Genomic DNA, 23,654 nt, shown 5'->3' with positions numbered 1-23,654 from the left:
CATTTCCAGCACAGCCCTGCCTGTTTTATAACACAGAGATTAAAAAAATAAAATTGAAATACAAGCTGACAAATCAGATTTTTTTAAATAAAATCTCTGTGTTATAAAACTGTCAGAGCTGTTCTGGAAATGGCAGGTCTCCAGATCCGAACCAGTGGGGCTGCCCCACAGAAGCTCATCACCAAATAAGTTATTTCGTTAGTCTTTAAAGTGCTGCATGATTACTGGTCTGTTTTGTTAGAATACAGACTCTCACTGCGACCTCTCTGTTACTAAGCCTGCTGGGGTTACCATGTAAACAAGAGGACGCCCCTGCGGTGGAGTGTATCTGTAGCAGTATTTGGAGTAATGTGTTGGCATAGCTAGTACGTTAACACAAGGTGAGCTGGTAGATACAGATACAGGTACGCTGCCCCTCAGGGGTGTCCTCTGTTATGGAGGGCCAGGTGTGGTCAGCCTGTGGTCCGCGGCTCGGTTCATTGGCTCTCAAGCACCCCTGACGTGAAAACTGTTCCCCCTCGGGAGTCCGCCCGGCCTGCAGTTCGGGCGCTGTCCTGAGGGGTGCGCTGCGCTCCAGGTTTAGGCGCGGGCCCTTTAAGAGCTTTCTCCTTCCAGTCCTCCCCGCCCTTCTCTGGTGTTTGTACCCAGCTCTGCGTGAGGGGCGGGGCTCCCTCAGCCGCAGGTTCGGCTGGCGCCGACGGGCGGAGGGCGTGCGGCCTCTCAAGATGGCGGCGTCCGTGGAGTCGCAGCCCCTGAGCTTGGAGCTGCTGCCAACTGATCCGCTGTTGCTCATCCTGAGCTTCCTGGACCACCGGGACCTGCTGAGGTCGGCGCGGGGCCGGGCGCGTCTGCGCTGCGGGCGGCTCCCCGGGGCCAGGCGCTCCCCGTGCTGCGGGGCTGGGAGGCGTCTCCCGGACGGGCGCTGTCGCGCCCCTGCCGGTGGTAGCTGCCCTGGGGACGTGGGCGGCCAGCGGGGCCGGGGCTCTGGGTGCCCGAGCAGCGCCTCGCGGGGACGCGCACCAACAGGTGTCTCCTCCCCTGCGGCGTCCCAGGCTGGGGTTGCAGCGTGCGGTGGGGCGATCCGCGCCGCGCCCGGGGTCTCCCGGCTTCAGCACCGGGCTGCTGCCCAGCCCTCCGGGTGCCCCTGCTCAGAGCTGGCTCTCCCGACGCCAGCTGTAGTACGCGCTCAGGCTCGGGGTGCGGGGAGCGCATGGACTCTGTGTGGCCGGTTGGGTACGGAGGAGACGTTAATCCGGTTTTGAGGTGTGGACGCTCGGGCGCTGGGCGAGAAAACTTGGAAACCCTCATGGGTGCGAGGAAACCTGGCCTGTGTGATGTTACTGAAAGCTGCACGCTGGTGGTGTCGCTGTGTTGGTCCTAGCCTGGTAGACAGGGTGGGGGAAGTAATGTGTTTTATTGGAGTAAGGTCACCTATCTTGTTTCTTTGCTTTGTGACACCTTGTGAGATAATCACGTGATTGGGATGTATCAGAGGGGTAGCCGTGTTAGTCTGGATCTGTAGAGCAACGAAGGGTCCTGTGGCACCTTATAGACTAACAGAAAAGTTTAGAGCATGAGCTTTCGTGAGTTAACTCACTTCTTCAGATGTACCAGCATCTGAAGAAGTGAGTTAACTCACGAAAGCTCATGCTCTAAACTTTTCTGTTAGTCTATAAGGTGCCACAGGACCCTTCGTGATTGGGATGGTAAACTTGATGATTATGATCTGCTTTCCTAAGGGTAGTAACAGAGAGTAAGCCGTGCTAGTCTATACGCTATCAAAACAAAAAGCAGTCAAGTAACACTTTAAAGACTAGCAAAATGGTTTATTAGGTGAGCTTTCGTGTGACAGACCCACTTCTTCAGACCATAGCCAGACCAGAACAGACTCAATGTTTAAGGCACAGAGAACCAAAAACAGTAACTGGCTATGGTCTGAAGAAGTGGGCGTGTCCCACGAAAGCTCACCTAATAAACCATTTTGCTAGTCTTTAAAGTGCTACTTGACTGCTTTTTGTTTTCCTAAGGGTAGTGTGTGTAATATAGCACTGTAATATAAAGGTCCTATTGCTGATTTTGGAGTTAGTAACAGTGAGGCAGGATACTGAATGCATATGGGTCAGTGGAGGGAGTACTAGGCAGGAGCGTTACAGACCACTGAATGAAATGAGAGAACAGGATGATTAACTTTTTGCACATCTCGGTAATGTGTGGGAAGGCAAATTATGGGAAGCTTCAAATTGGGAAATGTGTGCTAGAGGTCTTATACTGCCAGTAGTAAAACATCATTTGTTTCTAAAAAGTAAAGGTAACTCTCTAACACAAAAGGTGTTGCATCAATCATGAGTTAACTTTATTTTGAAGATGATTGTGTTGATAAAAGATGAATCCAGTAACTTGATGGGAAGTTGATACATGTCTTGGCTCTAGTGATCATAACCTCCATTAAATATGGGCATATAGAGATTAATCCAATTCAATAATATACGTAGCTGATGCCTCAAAAGAGGTTTGTTTCCAAAAGCTGAGGAAATCAAGCTCAGTTGGTTGGCAGGCAGGCAAAACTAAACAGAAAAATGTGACTGAAATTGGGAATTTTATATTGAATTTTTTGAGGGTCAGTAAACATCATTTCATAATCAAGGGAAAGGACAACCTGTGGACAAGTGATGGCAACAATTAGAAATAATAAAGGAATCTAAAATGTAAAAAGGGAGAATTAGATAACAATTAATATAAATTAGATGTTATAAAGTACAGAAAATAGAAGAGGGAATCTACAAACTTCAGAAAACTATGTGACTGGCAAGCTAAGGACAATAAAAAAAATTGAGTATATTAGGAGCAAAAATATTCAGCTAGTAGCATAAACTGATTACTAGAGGGTGGAGCTAAAATTGTTCATGATACAAGAGAGGCAGAAGTGTTGAGTAATTTCAAATCTAGTACAATGCAAAGAAACCTTATCTACAAGGAGCGTGGTCTGTACCTGCAGCATTAGGGACTGCAAGTTCTATAGACTACAGTGGACAAGCACCTGAGCATGACCTTCCTAGTGCAATGATGTGGCAGATGGCAAATTGCTCATCAGAAGAGAAGGCGGCAAAAGAAGAATCTAGATGCTCAAAGTGGATAAATTCAAATTATAAATTAGGCAAAAGAATTAGTGAGAGAGAGTGAATATTAAAACTACCAGTGTAAGTGGATTTTTGGACTCTTGATTTCTTCAGATCAAGACTGGAATTCTTCCTAAAAGATGTGGTTAAGCCAAAATTGTTGGGCCTAACACAGATGTAAATGGTGAAACTTAATGTCTTGTGTTATTGAAGAGATCAGACTCAGTGATGTGGTGGTCCCTTCTTGCCTTGAACTCTATGGATCTAAGAAAAAGGTATCATTTCCTTCATTAGTGCTACATGTGTTGCAGATGCTTTGCTACACTCTCCCAGTCAGGGTGCCATTGTTGTGCAGCACTTCATCAAATTGTATCGCTCTGGTGTTGCTTTGAAACAATCCCTCCTTCCCCACTGTTGCCATATAGCAGTGTTGTACTGAAATGTTTTCTTGTCCCACCTGTGCCGCACTGTAGAGTTCTCCATTATCTTCCTGCATCAGAGTATCCTCTTTGCTGTCATGTTGTTCCTATATCTGAATGATCACAGTTCTGTGCTGCTGCATTATGGGGCAATGACATTCCATGGGTCCTGAAAGTAACTGTAGGTTCCATGGACGTACCTGGCAGTTTTTGCAAGATGTTAGATCACCACATTAAAATTGGGATCCTCCTAGAAATGCTAAGATGGGTGGCATCTTTGATGCATATCTTATGCTTGCCATTTCATATGATTGTTTAATTTCTGTGGGTGTGACAATACATATGCCTTAAAAGGTTTTTATGTATTTATTCTTCATCATATATGTTCATTAGGAGTATGTCTGTATTATCTAACCTCTCCAGTGTTCATGATGATTGTGTTCATAATGCTACTTAGAGCTCTAACAGATATTATGTTGGAAAATCGATGGGTATAACAGATTAAGCAAGATGAGAACATTACTACAGGTTCAACATCCCTGGTACAGCACTGTCAGGACCTGAGCAGTCCCAGATCAGGGGTTTTGCCAGACCATGGGTAGTCTATTTGGGCCCCTGCAGGCCTCAGCCCCTGTTCCTGGTCTCCATGCCTGTGGTGTCCTGATCTCCTCTCTCAGTGCACAGGCTCCCCTGCCGCCTGCTCCCACCCCCAGCCAGTTACTGGACCCATGGCTTCTTGTGTGACCCTGGCTGCAGCTTCCCACATGGCCTCAGTGGTGAGCTGCCAGCTTATCAGCCCAGGCTGCTGCTGCTGCTCTTGCCCCCAGATGCCTGTCTGCCACCACACCAGCTGTGGCTGCCTTGCGGTGGGCTACTGCTGCTAGTCTGGCTAGCTCCTCCTCCTTCCAGCCCCAGGACTCTCTAGTCCTGCAGGATCCATGGTCCTGCTGGAGGAGGGAATGTTGCCAGATGAGTGAGTGCTGGATTTGGGAGTTTTAACCTGCAGGCTATCTTTCTGCAGCCAAGAGTGTAGTTGTTCCTTTGTGTACTCAGAGTTGTTTTTAGTCCTTTCTTTCCAGCCTAATATTTGAGTTTCTTGAAGTTTTCCTCAACATAATGTGAATAAGGCCTTGTTTTAAAGGTCCTTTCTATTACCTGTAATGTTATCCTCCATCTCTCTCTAGCCTGAAGTCTCCCATTCAGACAAAATAGAAACTATTCCTGCAATCTCTTATGCTCTTTCTGTAAAGATATGTGCAATGTTACTGAATTTAGGAGGATTGATACTTACTATGTTATTAATCACTAAAAACTTGGTAATTGGTAAAGCTGGCTGTTAAAATACTGTAGTCTGATTTGGATATCAGCTTTGTACATTTGCTTTCAACACAGATGCACAGCAGAACAATTCGTAGTTTGATTATAATAAAATTGTCAAGTATTCAGAGTGAGTTACATTGAAAATGTGACTTTTAATTATTGTCCTCTTAATCTTTGTTTAGAACCATATCTAGTTAACTAATACTCATTTAAATTATATGTGCTAGTTTGCATGGCGTATGTTCCTCAAACTAGTCTGGGGCGAGGGGAACCTTTTCCAACTCCAAGCACCAGCTCCACTGTAAATTATTACCTAATGGCTAGGTGGGTGATTATAAGGAGATACTGACAAGTAATATTCATTTCCATGTTAAAACTAAAAGGTAGAAAAAACAAACTCTTAATGACTCGAACACTCAACTATATGTATAGCAAACGTATGTAACAATCTTCATCATTACCTTGTTCTGTTTTTTCCCTTTGAACATTATTGTATCTTATTCTAAATCAATACCATTCCTCTTGTATAGGTTTTGTAATCTAAAAATAAGTAAAATTTGTCAGTTTCCCTTTGTGATAGTCTTGTCAGTAAATACTTATTTTATTTGGGGAAAAAAAACTGTGGAAAAAGAACTAGTGAAAATGTCTCTAACATTAACATTGTGCTGTTCTTATTTCATGCTAATAGTTACATTCTTTCCTTTACTTGAAATTGATTACTTCCTATTTAAAATATGAAAATACATATTGACTTGTCAGTTTAATGTAGAAGAGTTCTCTTCATCAGTGTACTACAACTGATGGAACTCCTGTAAGAGCAACAATGAAAACCCTGATAAAAGCTGACTGGCTAGTAGATAAGACAGTGATTACAACACCAACACTTAGCCTGCATGGAACATCACAGTGGAAAAAACTACTGAAATTCTGTGAAACAGATTTATGTCATAGCCTACTCTACAAAGTTACTTAATTGCCAGGAAAGTTCCCTAATATCGGTTCTCTAGGGCTGTGTCTCAGCTAGCAAAGTCTGTCACTGTAATTTGTCAGCTTTGTAGTCATAGAAGAGACAGTCCTCAGATGTATTTATCATGGAGCGATGGTGGTGTTGAGTTATGATGACTGCTGATGTAGGCAAGACATACTGCTATTCCGTTGCAGGAGAGGGTGCAGGTGTAAAACTTACTTGTCTCTCCTTGCTTAGGTAGACAAGACCGTGGTAAAACGTGTTAATGACAGTTGTATTACATTTAAAATTGTACTCTCTAAATAGAAAGTTGAAATTTGGTTAAAATTTTATGGGTCTAACATTCATTTCATGGCATATAGTTTGACATATGTTAATATCTTGGCTTGCATATTTTACTACTATTTGTAATCAGACTTAAGATTGGTTTATATTTATAGCTGTTGCTGTGTAAGTCGAAGATTAAACCAGCTATCAAGTCATGATCCATTGTGGAAAAGACACTGCAAGAAATACTGGCTCTTATCTGAGTAAGTGTGGCTATTTTCTTATGAAGAAAAAAATTAGTTTGCAGCAGTTTTTTTTTTAAAACTAGCTCATGTGGAAAATAGAACTATTTTTGCATAGGAGCTTTCAGACCAACTTTGCAAAATGCTTCATTGTGGTCTTTAAGTAATGCTTTGTAGATGTAGTATTAACAGAAAATATGAGATAAGATGTTCTCTGATGCAAACTGAACAAAGCTAATTTTAGTTCTAGGAGACATTTCTCTGTTTAATATTGCTACTTTTATGTTACATGATGGATTTGGTCAGTTCCTTGAGAATGCCTCAGCTCCCTGCTCGAGATGGAGTCAGGGAGCTATTCAGGTAACTTTTTTTCCACAGTGGCACAATTTTGTATAATAGTTTTCAGACAGGTGATGTCCCTGAGCCAAATAACTTGCAGCTTAAGACCATGATCTTGCAAATGATTTGCATAGGTGATACTCCATTGCCTTTATTGAAGTTCCGCGCATATGCATATGCGCTAACAATGTTAGGACCTAAAAGTAGGCAAAAGTCAACAAATGACAGGTGGACTGAGTGAATAGGGAAATGGAGAGCACCCATCATAAAATTACAATCACTGTCATTTGTAATTTGTGAAAATCCATTTTGCAAATATATTCTATTTACATTTTCTCCTTCAAGTTAAGAATCAGTAAACACAATCATTTGCTAAGATTTTACATGTGTTAATATTTGGAAATGGCCGTCCCTCTAAAATGTAGTGAACTTGAAAGCTGCATCAGAGACGAGAAACTGTCCCTCTTGAATTGAATAGTCTAAAATCAGTTTAGTGGAATACAGAATGGAGAATTCTATTGCTGTTTAGCTTCATGCATACAAATATTGCCAGCCCTCCTTCTCAGCTTCTACCAAGATGGCATCCTTTTGACTAACAATTCGGAAGAGAACAAAATAGCAGTCATTTGGCACTTTAAAGACTCACAATGATTTATTAGGTGACAAGCTGTTGTGGGACAGACCCACTTCTTCAGATCACTCGCATTTCCAGTATAGACCTACAGTGTTATAGCACAGAGGTCCAAAAAATATTGCAATACAAATTGACAAAACTGACAAACCAGATAAATAAGACTGAAGGAGGTGGGTGACGGGATGTTAAGTGTCTTGCCTGAGATAATTATATCAAAGGAGGGGAAGCAGTCCTTGCAATATGAGAGAATTGCTGTCTTTGTTCATACCAAGTGTTAATGTGTTGAATTTGAGTATGAACCCCAGTTCACAAATCTCCCAGTGTAATCTGCTTTTAAAGTCTCGTTGTTGTTGGATGCATATTTTCAAGTCTTGAACAGAATGGCCCGCTCCACAGAGATGCTCACTGACTGGCTTGTATGTACTGAAATTCCTCACGTCTGCTCTGTGTCCATTCATTCTTTGGCAAAGTGTTTGCCTGGTTTGTCCAATGTACATTGTAGAGGGGCATTGCTGGCACATAATGGCATATATAATTGGTTGAGATTTATGAGAGAGAGTCCTTGGTCTTGTAATTTAATGTGGTTAGGTTCAGTGATGTTATCCCCAGAATAAATATATGGACAAAGTTGGCGGTGGGGTTTGTTGCAAGAAAATGTTCCAGGATTAGTAGTATTGTGGTGTAGCCCGTAACTGCTAGTGAGAATCTTTCTTAGGTTAGGAGGCTGTCTATATGGAAAAGAACAAGCCTGTCACCTAGGGCTTTCTGGAGTGTAGCATCATGATCTAGAGTAGGTTGTAGACTTTTAATGGTGGTTGCAGTGGTTTGAGTTGGGGGCTATTGGTGATGACAGGTGGTGTTCTGTTATTGGTCGTCTTGGGCCTATCTTTAAGTAGCTGGTTTCTGGGTATTCATCTGATCCTGTCAGTCTTTTTTAAAACTTATCTCAGTGGGTAATTTAAGTTTTATGAATGCCTGGTAGAGGTGTTGAAGTTTTTGGTCTCTCTCAGGGGGATCAGAGCAGATGTGATTGTATCTCAGGGCTTGAGAATAAACAATGGATTGCGTGGTGTGTGCTTGATGGAAGATGGAAGCATATAGGTAAGTGTAGCAGTCAGTGGGTTTCCGGTAGCGAGAGCTGTCGGTGTGGCCATAAGTGATTTGTACTGTGGTATCCAGGAAATGCATCTCTTGTGTGGAATAGTCAAGGCTGAAATTGATGGTAGGGTGCGGGTTGTTAAAATCTCGGTGGCATTCTTCCATAGTCTTTTTGTTGTGGGCCTAAATGATAGGTGTCATCAAAGTAGCATAAGTGAATGAGGGGTAATAGGGAACAGGAGCTGGGGAATCGTTCTATGTCAGCCATAATAATGTTCACATACTGTGGGGCCATGCGGTGCCCATAGCAGTGCCAGTAATCTGGAGGTATAAATTGTCCCCAAATTGGAAATAATTGTGGGTGAGAACAAAGTTACATAGGTCAGCCACCAGATTTGATGTGGTAACATCAGAGATGGTATTCCTGATAGCTTGTAGTTCATCTTCATGTGGAATATTGAAGTAGAGAACCTCTACATCCGTGGTGGTAAGGATAGAATTGTCAGGAAGGTTTCCAATGTTTTGTAATTTCCTCAGGAAGTCAGTGGTATCTTGGAGATAGCTAGGAGTGCTGGTGGCATAGGGTTTGAGGAGGGTGTCTACATAGCTGGATGGTCTGTTAAGAAGTGTGCCAGTACCCAAAATGATAGAGCATCCTGGGTTTCTAGGTTTATGGTTTTTTGGGAAGTGAATAGAATAATCTGGGTCGGGGCTCAGATGGTGTCTCCGAGTGAATTTGGTCCAGAGTAGGGGCAGGAAGTCCCTTAAGTAGATGGTGTAGTTTCTTTTGGAATTGTAAAGTGGGATCAGAGGAAAGAGTTCTGTAAAATGTGGTGTTGGAGAGTTGTCTGGCTGCCTCTTGTTCATAGTCTGACTTATTCATGATGAGCTAATTTGTTTTGTTCCTCAGTTTTCCAGTTGACGGTTCCAGCAGAAAACGACTTACAAAAAACATCCTAGCAGGGCTCAAGGATGCTGGAACTGGAGAGGGTCAAAGGGGCTGAGGCCCCTCCACTCCAAGAGTGGTGGGTATAATAGGCTGGGGACTGTGCTTTGCAGCTGGGTTCCTGTTACGATCATCAGCTCCCCAGTGGTGAAGCTCTGTCCGGTGGGGAGCTGAAATGAGCTTTAACTTCCTCTCCCCTGCAGCGTGGAGCCCTGTTCCCTACTGCACCCCAAGGCCCTGGCCAAGATGGAAACCAGAGCCTGGCAGTGGTCAGAGCCATCAGGGAAGCCCAAACCTTTCTGGGGAGCCCTGGAGCCTCCAAGCTTAGCTGGGCACCCTGAGGGCTTGGTACATGGGTTTGAAGTTGCTCTTGAGCACCCTGGCCCTCCACCTCAGGCAGGCGGAGAGACCAAACTTCCCCCAGTAACCTTGGCAACCTTGGCAGCTCTTATCACAGCTTGGCTCTGCCTTCTGGTCTGGTCAGGGGACAGGGCCCCAGTGAGAAGAAGAGGAGTAGAAGGTGGGACTACAATTCCAGCACCAGTGGCCACTCCACTTGTACACAGTTTCCAGTGCTCCTGCTGGGACCTTTAGGCACAGGACCCAGGGGACTGTGTGTTTAATCTGCTGCTCGTCCCAGCCTTTTGGCAGCTCAGGATCGTGCAGTCCTGGGAGAGCTTTCAAAAAGCAGCCTTAGTTGGATGGGCCATGACCTTGTATCTGAACCTCCTGTATGGCAGTGCCTGGCATGCTGGTTTAATCTTAAACTTTTGTCCTTTTATTATAAAAATCTTCTTAGATATTTTCTAATTACTTCTGCAAGTTCATTTTCAGTATTACTTATTTTGCATGGTTGTTTAAGTCTGATTTTTTTTTCCAATTTTTTATGGGTACTATTTTGAATACTTAAATAAGGTCACATGCTTTCCTTGACTATGCTTTCACTACCTTTTCCTCACTCAGTTCCACTAAAGATGGTTTTTGTGCCTACAGGAATGAACTGATAAGTTAATAAACACTCCAAATTGTTACCTCCTCTATTTGTCTTAATGTGTCCTGTTTTCTCTGTGTGGTTTTTTTTTTTTTTTTTTTTTTTTTTTTTTTTAAGACTGTGAACTCTCGTAGGACTGAGTTTATTTGTGTCTTAAATGCTGGTATGTTCATTGCTGTTCTAAGAATGAATACAATCTGAAGCTGTTTGTCTTAATTGTTTCTTTTTATTGCAGGAGGTGCTCTTTGGAAAATAAAATCTCATTGACACATGAAATCTTTATATTTTGTGACCTGATTTCTTGTCCTGCAGTCCTTATTTAGGTAGAATTGAGAAAGGATTGGACTTAAATATCTCTGCTTATGCAAATTAAATTGATCTGATTAATTTTCTACAGGTTCCTGGATCTAATAAATGGCCAGTGATCCTTTTTTAAAAAAAAAAAAAAACATATCTGTGTTATGTTTGAAGAAAATAACTAGCTGAAATGTAGTTAGTTGGAAAATTAAAAATTGAATAATTCACAAATTAATTGAACATCTGTACCTTTGGGACTGAAGCTGTATCTGTGTACACTGTTATAATGTAATGTTACCATATCACTTAGCAGAACCACAACTGTGTAAGCAATATTTTGTTTTTTAAAGTGACTGACAGACTAAATATTTATTTTTTATTCTTCTTTGTTCAGGGCAGACAAGACACAGCGAAATCAGAGCTGGAAGGCTATGTTCATAAGTATTTACTCTGATTTGGGAAGGTATATTAAGTATTATGCTACTCTTAAAAAAGCCTGGGATGATCTAGAGAGATACTTGGGACAGTGGTGTCCCCGGATGATTGGTTCTCTGAAAGGTATAAACACTTCTCTTTGTTTTTTAAAGCCAAGTGATATAATCATGTTAAAGTTTTACACACCTTTCACAGTCTAGGTGCAGTACCAGCTTTAATCAAACTCAGCTGCAAAAAAAATTATGCACAATCTGAGGTGTGGTCCTGTCCTTGCTCTCTTTTTCACTGAATTCTCAAAATTCTTGAACAAGCCTGAAATAACACCTGGGCATGTTTTCTATCCTGAAAGCCTTCAAATCAAGGGTCAAGTGACCCAAGACATGAAGTGAGGTTCAAAATTGAGCTCCCTCACTAGTGACCTGCTGCCAGTCCCTTTTCCCTGAAATTAGCATGTGTGTTAAGAGTTAAGGGGAGCAGGTGATTTCTTAAGTAGTAAGGTCTGCTAAGTGTCATGGGTAAAACAAAGCTCACAAATTCAAGTGGTAAATTATTGATTGGCAGGACAGATTCCAAAGCATGACAAAACCTCGATACTTATGTGCCTTCCTCAGTGCCAAATTCTCTTGTTCATGCACTACTGCAGGCACCTCACTGTGCTCTCTGAAGACTGTTAACTCAGGGAGGACTTGTAGCTAGGCAGCAGAGATCACACTTTAAAAAGGCCAAGATGGGGGGTGGTGTATTATGATTCAATTGAGCAAATCCTTAAAGGCAGGGACCAAATCTGAAGTTGCATGACAAGCGTACGAAGTATAATCCTGCATTTCCTGATTTTTAATATTTTTATCTTTGTGTGAATTTTAGGAATCTAGGCTGGGATTTTGAAAGGAGCGTAAGGGAGTTTGTGTGGAACTCAACTGCTTAGTTCTCTTAAGTTCCTTTTGAAAATACTAATCCTTCTCATGTTCTATCAGCACACAGTGTTCAGGGTGTTATCAAGGAACGGGTGTTCAGATGGCTAGGCTGAGACAACCTGGGCTCAATTCCTTCCTATGCCACACGCTCCCTCTGTGACATTGTGTACCAGTTCCTCATCTGTAAAATTAGAATAATAGCATTTCTGCCTCTCAGAGGTGTTGAGTATAAATACAATAAAGATCAAAACACATGCATACTGCAGTAATAGGTGCCACATCACTTAAAATAGGGTGATAACTCCATTTTAACTACTTTTTGTTGTTTCTGGGTTTTCTTTTATCTGGCTAGTCTTTCACAACTAGCTGTCTGGTTCAGGTCATTCCTTGGTCACTCCATTCACCAATAGTAAACACTGCCCTGTGGTTATTGGCAAAATTAAATGTAGTATGTGTTGGTCTAAACCCAACTTGCAGAAGGTGAATGTCCTGGTTGCACAAAGTGCTGTACTTATGGGCAGCCTTGACAAAGAGGCAAAGGATTGAATTAATGTGAGAATTTAACTGCCCCCTTATTCAGGCATTGCCATACAGTGATGGAAGCTTACATGGCTCTTGCTTGTACCGCCCCTCCCTTGTAATTAAATGAGTGTTTTAATGACAGTTGGGTGTCATAAGTCACACAGTCATACTATTAATATTTTCATGACTAAGGTAGTTGAGTTGTGAGTCTGCTTATAAAATTTACACATGACTCCAGATTATTAGGAGTTAGAAGTGATTTGGGGAACAGGATTAGAATTCAAAATAACCTTGATAAATTAAAGATACTCGTTGATGTCAAACCAATTCTTAAAGACAAGTGCAGGTATTACACTTATAGAAAAAAAACCTCTCTCAATTACAAAATTGGATGTAGCACTGCCTAAAAGGATCGGGGGGGAGGGGAGGGGAGGGTCTAATCGATCACAAATTGAATGAGTCAGCGGTGTGGTACAATTGTGAAAGAAGCAAATATTCTGCGTTGTGAAGTGTTGCGAGTAAGGCACAGGAAGTAATTGTCTAGCTCTGGTCAGCACTGTTGCGTTCTCAACTACAGTATTGTGACCAGTTCTGGGTGCCACACTTGAGAGAGGGTGTGGCCAGTTTGGAGAGAGTCTAGCTAAGAGCAATAAAACTCATTAAAGGCTAAGAAAACCTGATCTTTGAGAGAGGTTTTAAAAAAAAAAAAAAAAAAAAAAAAAAAAAAAAAAGGCTATATTTAGTAACAGAGAGAAAGCCGTGCTAGTCTGTATACTGTCAAAACAAAAGAGCTGTCCAATAGCACTTTAAAGACTAACAAAATAATTTATTAGGTGATGAGCTTTCATGGGACAGACTTCTTCAGACCATTTAAGTTATTTTGTTGTTCTTTAAAGTGCTATTGGATTGCTTTTTTGTTTTGGCTGTATTAAGTTTTAAGAAGACTGGGAAGGGACGTGATGGGTATGTATGTATTAGGGACTGTTATCAAAAGGATGATGATCATTTATTCTCCTTGTCCATGGTGGTAATGAGGTCAGTCTGCAGTGAGAAATTCAGGTTAGATATTATTAAAGTATAAGGCTAGCTAAGCTCTAGAATAGGCCTCCATGCGAAATTGCAGATTCCTTGTCAGTTTTTTTTAAAAAACAGGTGAACAAATGCTTGTCAGAGATGGTCTAGGTATATTTGGTCCTGCCACAATGTGGGAGAGGGGGAACTGGGCTTGTAACTGCTCAGTATCCCTTTGTGCCCTATATTTCTCTTAGTCCATGTTAATTTATAAGCCATGCTTTTGGTTGGGGGCAGGGAGCCAGCTGTTCCAGCTTGGCTCCTCTCTTTTTTTTTTTTTTTAAACTAAAGCACTGCTTATAAGTATCATTTGAACACCTAATGTAAAACATCTCTGCATGAAAATATTCTTAGTCAAGTGACTTCAAGCTAAAATTCTCTGCAAATCAGTGATTAGCCTCATAATACCTTTGCCTTATAAAGGTGAGCTTGTAACCAGAATCTGTATAATTCTAATTGAACAGATTAAATATTTAAAGAGGTTCTGATTTCAGTACTTCGTAATATAAAATGTGTACCCAGGTAGTTTTTGTAGGTGTCCATTTGGTCCTATTGCATGTAAACCCAAAAGACCTTAAACCTTGTCTAGCTTTTTTATTGTTCTGTGTGAAATTAAACAGAAGTTGTGCTGAGCTGTTGGGTTAAGATGGAGGGGGTGGTAAAACTCAGAAGCAGAGAAAAAAATTCCTTTTTTTTTTTTTTTCCCCCCAGAGAAATTTCCCCTCCTGCTGTTCACTCTTTGTGATGACTGTCAATTTTTTTTAAAACTTAGGAGTCGTTACAAACACATTTTCCAGATTCTGACAGTGACTTAAGTTTTGTGGGTCTGGGTACCTTATCTAAGTGTGCTTCTCTTCAGTAATACAATATTAAAGCCAGAACGGACCATTAGATCATCCATGTTGATGTTTTGCATCACAGGCTCAATCCAGGATAAAATTCTATGGTCACTAACATGGGGTGAAATTTGGGAGTAACTGCTCAGATTTAATGCATATAGTCCCACTGACTGAATAGCTGGCTAGCCCTAAGAAATTGTAGCTTGAGAATGGTCCATGTGCAGTGTAATCACAATTTTATGTAGTGGGAAGAGCAGGTCTCTTTCAGGAACTGAGTTATAGAAGAACTTTTAAGATTTGTGTCCCGTCCCCCTAGATATTTAAAGTGGCCATCATTTTTTCAGTGAAAAATTCTAAATTGGAGGGAGGGATAGCTCAATGGTTTGAGCATTGGCCTGCTAAACCCAGGGTTGAGAGTTCAATCCTTGAACTCCTTCCTGAAACGTAAAACTGAGAGTTGATATCTTAAACAAGTGATGAAATGTGGTCGTGTGTTGTACAGCCACAGAATCAGTGCACTTTAAAGCCCCTCGTGTTTAGCACACTGGTCTGTATTTGCAGGAAAGTGACATGAGAGGTACAAATACTGCCAAGAATGGTAGGTATGGTGATGGAAAACGATGGGGATCTAAGGGTGTCTATTTAGGGATTGGGACAAATAGATATCAAGGATGGTGCTTGCTCCTGCCAGAGGGCAGGGGACTGGACTAGATGATCCCCAGAGGTCCCTTCCAGTTCTAGGAGATGTGTATAACTAAAGAAAAAAGGAAACTAGCACAGAACCACTTTGTTTTTATGGTAGCAAGTTGGAGCTACAACATGGTTGACTGAGAAGTGGTTGAGTCAGGATTAAGTCAGCTAATTTACAGTGGTGGGGGCAAGGTTTCTTTTCTTTTAGGGAAGATCTAAGGATGAATCAGTTTATTTTTTTTACAGCCAGTGCTTTTAAACTCACCCTGACAGTGTCTCTCTTGAAGAAAAACATCTACTTTTCATTAACTAGTAATGCTGAGATCCTTTGGGAGGCAGAAATAGATTACTGCTGTATGAGTAAACCTTGTTCTGAAAATTTGTGATGTACTGGTATCACTAGCATACTTTTGGAGTTAATACCAAGTAGTGAACTTCCTATTTGCTTGAACAAGGAATTGGTAATATAAATAGTATTCTGAATTTTGAATTTTGTTTAATCTGTTAAGTTAATGCTGTCCTTAGTCTCTCCCTCTCATGCCTAATGGCAAGAGCTATTATGAAGGGAGCTATTATAAAGGGCGTTTGATCAAAAATTCTACTTTTTTGAATGGAGTCACAGTGGCATGAATAAAGAAGATGGTAACATTAACTCTCTGAATTTCTGGAGTCTTGGATGATTGTCAGATCATTATTTCTATTTTTATTTTCCCTTTGAACTAAATGTTGTAAAATAGGGCTGTCTTAAAACAAACCACTGCTCTTTTGTAAGATTAAATGCAGTCAAAACTCTTGAGTCCTGGTGGTGGCTGGAGGGGGCTTTCATATGAGACTGTTTGTTTGTTTGTTTTTTGTTTTTTTTAGTTCATTTTGCATTTGCTGTTGCCACTTGTGTAGAGCTGAAAAACTTAACATTTAGTTAGACCAAAGTCTGTTCTGACATATAGCAGTGCCACTCCATGAAATAACTTCTCTGGTATTGAAGCCAAAAGGTTTGCCAGTGCCTATGTAAATGTCTCTTTTTTTGTCTTAAGAGGTCCACAAATTTTAGTCAGGCTTGATCCAATTTACTTTTAGGAGAGGTTTACAGATGAAGTACTTTCAGCAGGACCTAGTTTATTAAGAGAATTTCTGAAGCCACAGTTCTTGTTTCTGTTGTCTGAAGCTGCCAACTTAAAAATTTTTTTTTAAATATTTTCAGACAGTGTGCGGGAGGAAGACCTTGATGCTGTGGAAGCACATATAGGTTGCAAACTCCCTGATGATTATCGATGTTCATTTCGTATTCATAATGGGCAGAAACTAGTTGTTCCTGGGTAAGGAGTTAAACCTACAATCAATTCTTTTATTTAATTTTGTCTGTGTCTAAATGGTGGCTAGCTCAGTTAAACTGAGACATAAGTGGGGAATGAAATGCCTGCTAATCAGGCCATGCAAAATAATATATACAGTATAGAAGTTAGCTATTGCGTTGTTGGGGAAAAATCTTAAAGCCTATGCTGCACTGTCAGCAGTGCTTTAGCAGTGGGACCTAGGCATCTAAGTGCCTGGTCCATTGAACTAGGATCCTAAATTCCTGAGACGCTTTTGAATATGAGCTCTGTGGGGCTCTGTTTTGAAAGCTTTACTCTTCTTAATTAGCAAAATTTTTAGCCCAGGATATTTATGGCCCTCAGTTACATCCATATTTACAGAAGTATTCTGGATTCTCTGTTGTAACTGAGAGCAGAATTTGCAGAATATATAGTTCAGATAAAATGGTTTGGAAACTAATTTCCAGATCTGACAATACAAGGATAGCCTTACGTGTGAGAGTTAGAACCACTAGAAAAGCAGAAGTATAGAATAAAAATGCTATACCCTACGAAATAGAAATGTGGAAAATAAAAAAAAATTACTGAATAGATGAAGTCCTTCCTGAAACGTAAAACTGAGAGTTGATATCTTAAACAAGTGATGAAATGTGGTCGTGTTGTACAGCCACAGAATCAGTGCACTTTAAAGCCCCTCGTGTTTAGCACACTGGTCTGTATTTGCAGGAAAGTGACACGAGAGGTACAAATACTGCCAAGAATGGTAGGTATGGTGATGGAAAACGATGGGGATCTAAGGGTGTCTATTTGAGTTGGTTTTTGCACATTTGTGGCTTTGCCATACTCAACTTATCACAAGGTGGCAGCTTGAATCATTTTTTTGTCGTCTTCCCTGCCTGCCCCCTCCCCCCAAAAAATTCTAGCACGAGGCATGTAAGACCCCCCCCAACCAGTGAATTCTGCATGTTCATGAGGATGACTTGAACTGTTGACAATTAGTAACAGAGTAAGCCGTGCTAGTCTAGATACTATCAAAACAAAAAGCAGTCAAGTAGCACTTTAAAGACTAGCAAAATAGTTTATTAGGTGAGCTTTCGTGGGACAGACCCACTTCAGACCATAGCCATACCAGAACAGACTCAATATTTAAGACACAGAGAACCAAAAACAGTAAGCAAGGAGGACAAATCAGAAAAAGATAATCAAGGTGAGCAAATCAGAGAGAGTGGAGGGGTGGGGGGGAAGATCAAGAATTGGATTGAGTTAAGTATGCAGACAAGCCCCTATAGTGACCAAGGAAGTTCCCATCGCGATTCAAACCATGTGTTAATGTTCCGAATTTGAATATAAATGTCAATTCGTCCGATTCTCTTTCAACAGAGGAGCGATAATGTCTTTTCAGTAATGCACATACCTTGAGGTCATTGACAGAATGACCCATTCCATTAAAATGTTGACTAAATGGTTTGTGGATCTGAAGTGTTCTGTTTTGTGCCCGTTGACCCTTTGTCTAAGGGTGTTAGAAGTCTGTCCAATATACAAAGCATCTGGGCATTGTTGACACATGATGGCATATGTGATGTTCGTAGAGGAGCATGAGAAAGTGCCTGTGATTCTGTGAGTAACCTGGTTAGGTCCAGTGATGGTATTTCCAGAGAAGATATGTGGACAAAGCTGGCAGTGGGCTTTGTTGCAGGGAAAGGTTCCAGGACTGGTGTTCCTGGGGTATAGACTGTGGCTGTTAGTAAGGATCCTCATGAGGTTGGGAGGTTGTCTGTAGGAGAGAACAGGCATGTCACCCAGGGCCTTCTGGAGTGTAGCGTCCTGATTAAGAATAGGTTGTAGGTCTTTAATAATTCATTGCAGTGGTCTGAGTTGGGGGCTGTAAGTGGTGACCAGTGGTGTTCTGTTCTTGGCTTTTTTGGGCTGATCTTGGAGTAGCTGGTTTCTGGGTATGCGAATTGACATTTATATTCAAATTTGGAACATTAACACATGGTTTGAATCGCGATGGGAACTTCCTTGGTCACAATAGGGGCTTGTCTGCATACTTAACTCAATCTAATTCTTGATCTTCCCCTCCACTCTCTGATTTGCTTACCTTGATTATCTTTTTCTGATTTGTCCTCCTTGCTTACTGTTTTTGGTTCTCTGTGTCTTAAATATTGAGTCTGTTCTGGTATGGCTATGGTCTGAAGAAGTGGGTCTGTCCCACAAAAGCTCACTTAATAAACTATTTTGCTAGTCTTTAAAGTGCTACTTGACTGCTTTTTGTGTTGACAATTAGGTATTCTAGAAGAGATTTTCAAAAGGGAATTAGGCAATGCTAGTGACATAGCTTTTCAAAGGGGAACAGGTTCCCGTCTGTGGACAAGTGATTTAGCATAAGCAAAGGGCCAAGCCTGGATGTTGTGTTGGTCAGGAAACAGCAAAAACTTCTGGAAATACCTATCCTAGTAGGAGCCATAAGACCTATTAAATCCTGGCTTAATATTACTAAAGTAACCAAACTGCACATTTCCAGTGAAAATAATGAGACATAAAACAGTTTCTTGAAGCATTTGACCAACGTAGTTGTTGATGCTTCATCAATATCCAAGCTATTTACCCACCACACAAGAGTGTTGTCCTGCTCAAGCAATGCTTTGAAATAGCTACAGGGCTGCATACTGAGACAGGTGAGGTATGGGAGTTAGTTTTTTTTTTTTTTTTTTTTTTTAAATCCTTTCCCCACCCTTTTAAAGCAAGCTAAAAGTGTGAAAGTTCTCATAGCGGTTTTGTGTGTGCGCTTTGGTTCTTGGTGGTAGTGTTGATGCTCTGAACTAGGCATGGTGTGATTTTTTTTTTTTTTGTTTTTTTCCTCTTCTGTGACCTTACTACTGCCTCCATGCCGCTAGCTTCCAGCTAAATTGTATTAGAATTAAAACTCTCTTCAGTGTCTTCCACCAGCTCATCTGCACTGGAAGATTATACACACATTGCTAAATATGAGAAGCTTGAAAGTGTACTGGTTCTGTGGATGAACGATACGCAACCATGTTCAATTGCTTGTTTAATATCTCGGTAATTGTCTGTTTTGCATACAGAGTGCTACTGGAGGATCAGTGAGATTGACCAGAATGCAGCATGTCAAAATTTTTATGATTTCAGGTGTCTGGTTTTTTGTATTGTGTGTGTTTATAACCTATAGCACATCAGCCAAATAAATGAGTTAATTTTCACAAGTTTCATAGATGAAAAGGAGAAGCATGTTTTATAGAGCATTTCTTCTTTCAAATGTAAACTCTAAGTGCAGAACCATAAACAGGTATTTTAAAATAATTGCTGACTTTGTTCATCCCTCAAGAATAGTTACTGAGACATGTAGTTGAATTTTATTAATTTCCAACATCTGGCTTCAGTCTCAACTCAGTTTGTAGATTAATCTAGGAACCATTGTGTATTGTCAAGTAGTTTTGTTACTGAAATTGACTCTGCTTAGCTTATAGACACACAATATTCGTGAATGTTCTTTAGTACTCAAAGGAGTTGATACAAAACTTGAGGTGCAGAAGAGTCCCATTTTCTGCCATGGGAAGCTGCTCCAGAATGGCCCAGAACTCCCTTTCTTACAGTGCTAAATATGGAAAAGGAGCAAGACAATGTTTGTTAACCCACAGATTTTTTTTTTTTTTTTTTTTTTTTTTGGTAAGAAAAAAAACTGAGGCGGGTGTAGTATGGCTGGTTTATTCCCATGGTGTCCTCATGGGTCTTTGGCTCTATCAATGACGAAAACCAGAAGGTTGCTTGTGTCTGTGAGTGAGTGTGTGTGCATGTACGTATGTGTGCGTACAATGAAACGGGCCCACTGACTGCAGCTGAGGCTTCCCAAAAACCACAGTCCAGGTAAGGATTGAAGGAACCCAGCCAGGATTTATTGCCAAGCAAGGTACAAATAACAGTTGTAAGGTAGGGTATGTTGTACTGTTGTCCTGTACATATGAACCTGCTGCAATGGACTGACACAAGCAGTGGAAATTCCACTGCCCCACCTAGGTCAGACAAAGACTGTTCACAAGACATCGCATTATATACAGGTACAAACAAAGCACACTTTACTGCTGACATTTCAGGTTACCACCCTCTGATGTCATCAGGTTACCACCTTCTGATGCTAGTTAGATACCACCCATCACCCTGTACCTTGTGGTTTGGTTGGATCATCTCTATCCATCATGATGGAATTTTTAGACCCTTTCCTGGACCTGGGTCTGTATATGTAAGGAATAGGTATCAAGGTCTTTTTTTTAATTAGCTGGTGAAACCTTCTGATTTCAACTTTTCCAATTATTGTTGCACTTGGACCAATTACCGATGAATGTTTTATACTCTCAGCCCTGTCTGTGCCAAGTTCTGTTAGCAGAGGCCTGCCTCTTGCCTACAGCGTAGCTTTGCTTTGAGCCATGTTTTGTCCATTGTTGCTAGTCCTTAGGCCTCACACCAGGCTTGTGCTGTATGGGCGTAGGCTTTCCATCTTACTACAGTGGTACAGGTTGAACCTCTAATCTGGAACTTTCTCATCGGGCAACATCTGTAACTCAGCATGATTTTAGTTAGCAGGGTGACCACTTATCATGGGAGTGGCCAAATTTCCCATGATCCCGTAAAGTTTTGTTTCCAGCTATGCGTCCTGGCTCTCAGTATTCTGTGCTATCATTTAGTTATAGTTTATCCCAAATCTCTTCTAAGAGACCTGTAAGCAGTGAAAGTGTTGGTAATGCTGATAGTCAATATGATCTGCCATGGTTCTGCGAACTCTCTCTTGTTTGGCAGTGGTCAGGTCCTGAAGGTACAGGATTAGAGAGGTTCAACCTCTTATGAATTGAAGACCCCATTCTGTTGCAGATATGCCCAGAGAAGCAAAAATGTAATAAGTATGTCTAACGATGGCAGAGGTACACCTTAGAATGAGTTATTTAGTATGTAAAAGGTAGAAGCTATCTTTGCATTGTTAATCAAGTGTTCATTGTTTCTACTTTTTTTTTTTTCCTTCTAAGGTTGATGGGAAGTATGGCTTTGTCCAATCACTATCGTTCAGAGGACTTATTGGATATTGACACAGCAGCTGGGGGATTTCAACAGCGTCTTGGTTTGAAACAATGCCTTCCTCTAACCTTCTGCATTCACACTGGCCTGAGCCAATACATGGCACTGGAGAGTGTGGAGGGTCGTAATAAATATGAAATCTTCTACCAATGTCCCGTAAGGAAGAAATGTTTATAAATGTATCTTTTGATAAAACTGGCATTTGTCCTTTACATGTCAAAAGACATGTGAAATATACAATACGTAGTATGCACTGTTTGAGTGTGTGCTCTGTATACAATGAGATCATTTAACTGGTAAATAAAAATGATGCTGCTTTTGAGTTGTCCTGAAGAAGGTTTAACAGTCATGTGACCTTAGTGTGTTGCACAGTAAATGATTGTAGAAACTTTTTTGTGGATTTTAAGACGTGTAAAACTCATCCCTGCTTTAAACTGTTTAATTTGATAGAATTATGCTAGGCAGGAATTTGTCACAGCATGTTTTAGAAAGTCCATGTTCTATTCAACTTTACCTTATGCCCAGCGGGGGACTTTTCATATGACTTATAGGTTTCTTCCTTGTGTGTAGGGGGGGAATATCTGATGAGCAAAAGATGAGTTTTACATAACTAACTTCTAAAGATTTTAATTTTTTGAAAACTTTATAAAATTACTTCTGATACTATGGTGGTACAACAAGCATATAGCGGAGTCTAGTTGTCACTAGCACTGGTGTAAGTCTGATTTTTTTTTTTCAGTGGTGTGCTTTCCTGAGTCTTACTATTCTAAGGAGAGAATCATGCCATTGGTTTCTGAACAGCTTGGCTCTTCCAGGGATTAAAGTATGAGTTTAGCCAGAAAAGAGACTGTCAAGATACTCCTTTATAAGTGGATTTGCTATCTGTTCTATTTTATTGATAAATGTTTTTCTCGTTGTGGTCAGCATTGCTGAGCCAATGTAGCTTGCCCATGTCATCAACGCAATTGTTTGCTAAACTCCATTTGAGGATTTTGTACCATCTAAGATAAATTCAGACAGAAGTCAACTTGACACCCCACCCACCCCCCCGCATTCCAAGTTTGAGTTTACAGCATTAGTGGTTACAGGTTTTAAAATATCTTTCTGTTAGACCTTCCTAACTGGTCAGGTTGTGCAGTACTTATTAAATTGTGCATTTTAAAAATGTATACCAAGGTTAAGCCTGATGCCTTTAAAAGCAAGGTCACTCACATTCAAGATTAAACTATTCAGTCTCACTGTACTGCATGTTACTTGGCATCAGGGTCTGTACTGACAGGCAACATGTATCTTGTCTGTAGTCAGTCTTAATTTTGAATTGGAGTAAACTAAAACTCCTTGAAAAGTTTTGACCTAATTTTAGCTGTGCCTGGGATTCGGTAGTTTCCCAAAGAGAGAGCAGGGAGTTTGGAACTCTCAAGTAAGACTTTATTAGAGAACCTTAACTTGTTGGGATTTCCTAGTTTATTTCCTGATGTGTGGCAGCTGGAGTTCTAGTCACCTGACATTAATTTGGGGGTGGGGGTGGGAAATCCAGTGCATCTTTTTTTAAAGTTATACAGTAAGGTCCCAGAGTACAAGACCCTGCTCTTAGGCAGCTGACTGCCAGTTCCTACAGTAAACCCTAGAAATGTGCGATTTTTCCGGTTGGGTTTAACTCGCGCTGCCCCCCCGCTCCGCTCACCCCCCGTGCATAGCTCCTGCTCACCCCCACTCCTGTCTCTGGCTGTAGCTAACCACCCCCTCAGACATGATTCAGCCCAACCTCACTGGCCCAGTTCAAACCCTGTGCTGGCTCACCACCTGCGTGTGGCTCCAGCTCACGGCTCCTCACACACAGCTCTGGCTCAAACCCTGCCCTGGTTCAACCTCCCTGCCCCCTGTGCGTGGCTCCAGTTCAACCCCCTCCTGTCCTACCCTGGTTCAGACCCCTCGTGCGCAGCCCTGGTTCCATCTTTCCATCCCTGTTCAAGCCCCCGCCCCGTGCGCATGCCCGGTTCAAGCCCCTTCCCCCGAGCTTGGCTTCAGTTCAACACCTCCACCCTGGTTCAAACCCCCTGTGGCCTGGCTAACCACCCAAGCGGGGTTCTAGCTCAGCTTTGCCCCCTTGCAGCCCCAATCCACCGTCAGGTTTAATCCTCCCTAAATG

At 41.4% G+C, this 23,654-nt stretch overlaps 1 protein-coding gene across 2 annotated transcripts in view; it reads left to right on the top strand.

Annotated features, from left to right (window-relative positions):
• Positions 1–666: 666 nt before the first annotated feature.
• FBXO3 (F-box protein 3) overlaps positions 667–23,654 on the top strand; it is a 45,916-nt gene continuing 22,928 nt past the window's right edge. Inside the window, exons 1-5 of one of the 2 annotated variants that reach the window (XM_074997471.1) lie at positions 667–826; positions 6,263–6,352; positions 11,031–11,194; positions 16,309–16,423; positions 21,457–21,661. In XM_074997471.1, the coding sequence (XP_074853572.1) occupies positions 726–826; positions 6,263–6,352; positions 11,031–11,194; positions 16,309–16,423; positions 21,457–21,661 (675 nt within the window). In that variant the 5' untranslated portion in view covers positions 667–725. Of the gene's footprint in view, positions 827–1,074; positions 1,264–6,262; positions 6,353–11,030; positions 11,195–16,308; positions 16,424–21,456; positions 21,662–23,654 lie in introns of those variants that run through there. The other variant, XM_074997472.1, reaches the window with a different exon arrangement.

Source organism: Carettochelys insculpta, chromosome 6 (assembly GCF_033958435.1).
Source record: "Carettochelys insculpta isolate YL-2023 chromosome 6, ASM3395843v1, whole genome shotgun sequence".
NCBI classification, from domain to species: Eukaryota; Metazoa; Chordata; order Testudines; family Carettochelyidae; genus Carettochelys; species Carettochelys insculpta.
Note: the sequence above shows the minus strand (reverse complement) of the source record. Positions and strands in the feature narration are given on the sequence as shown.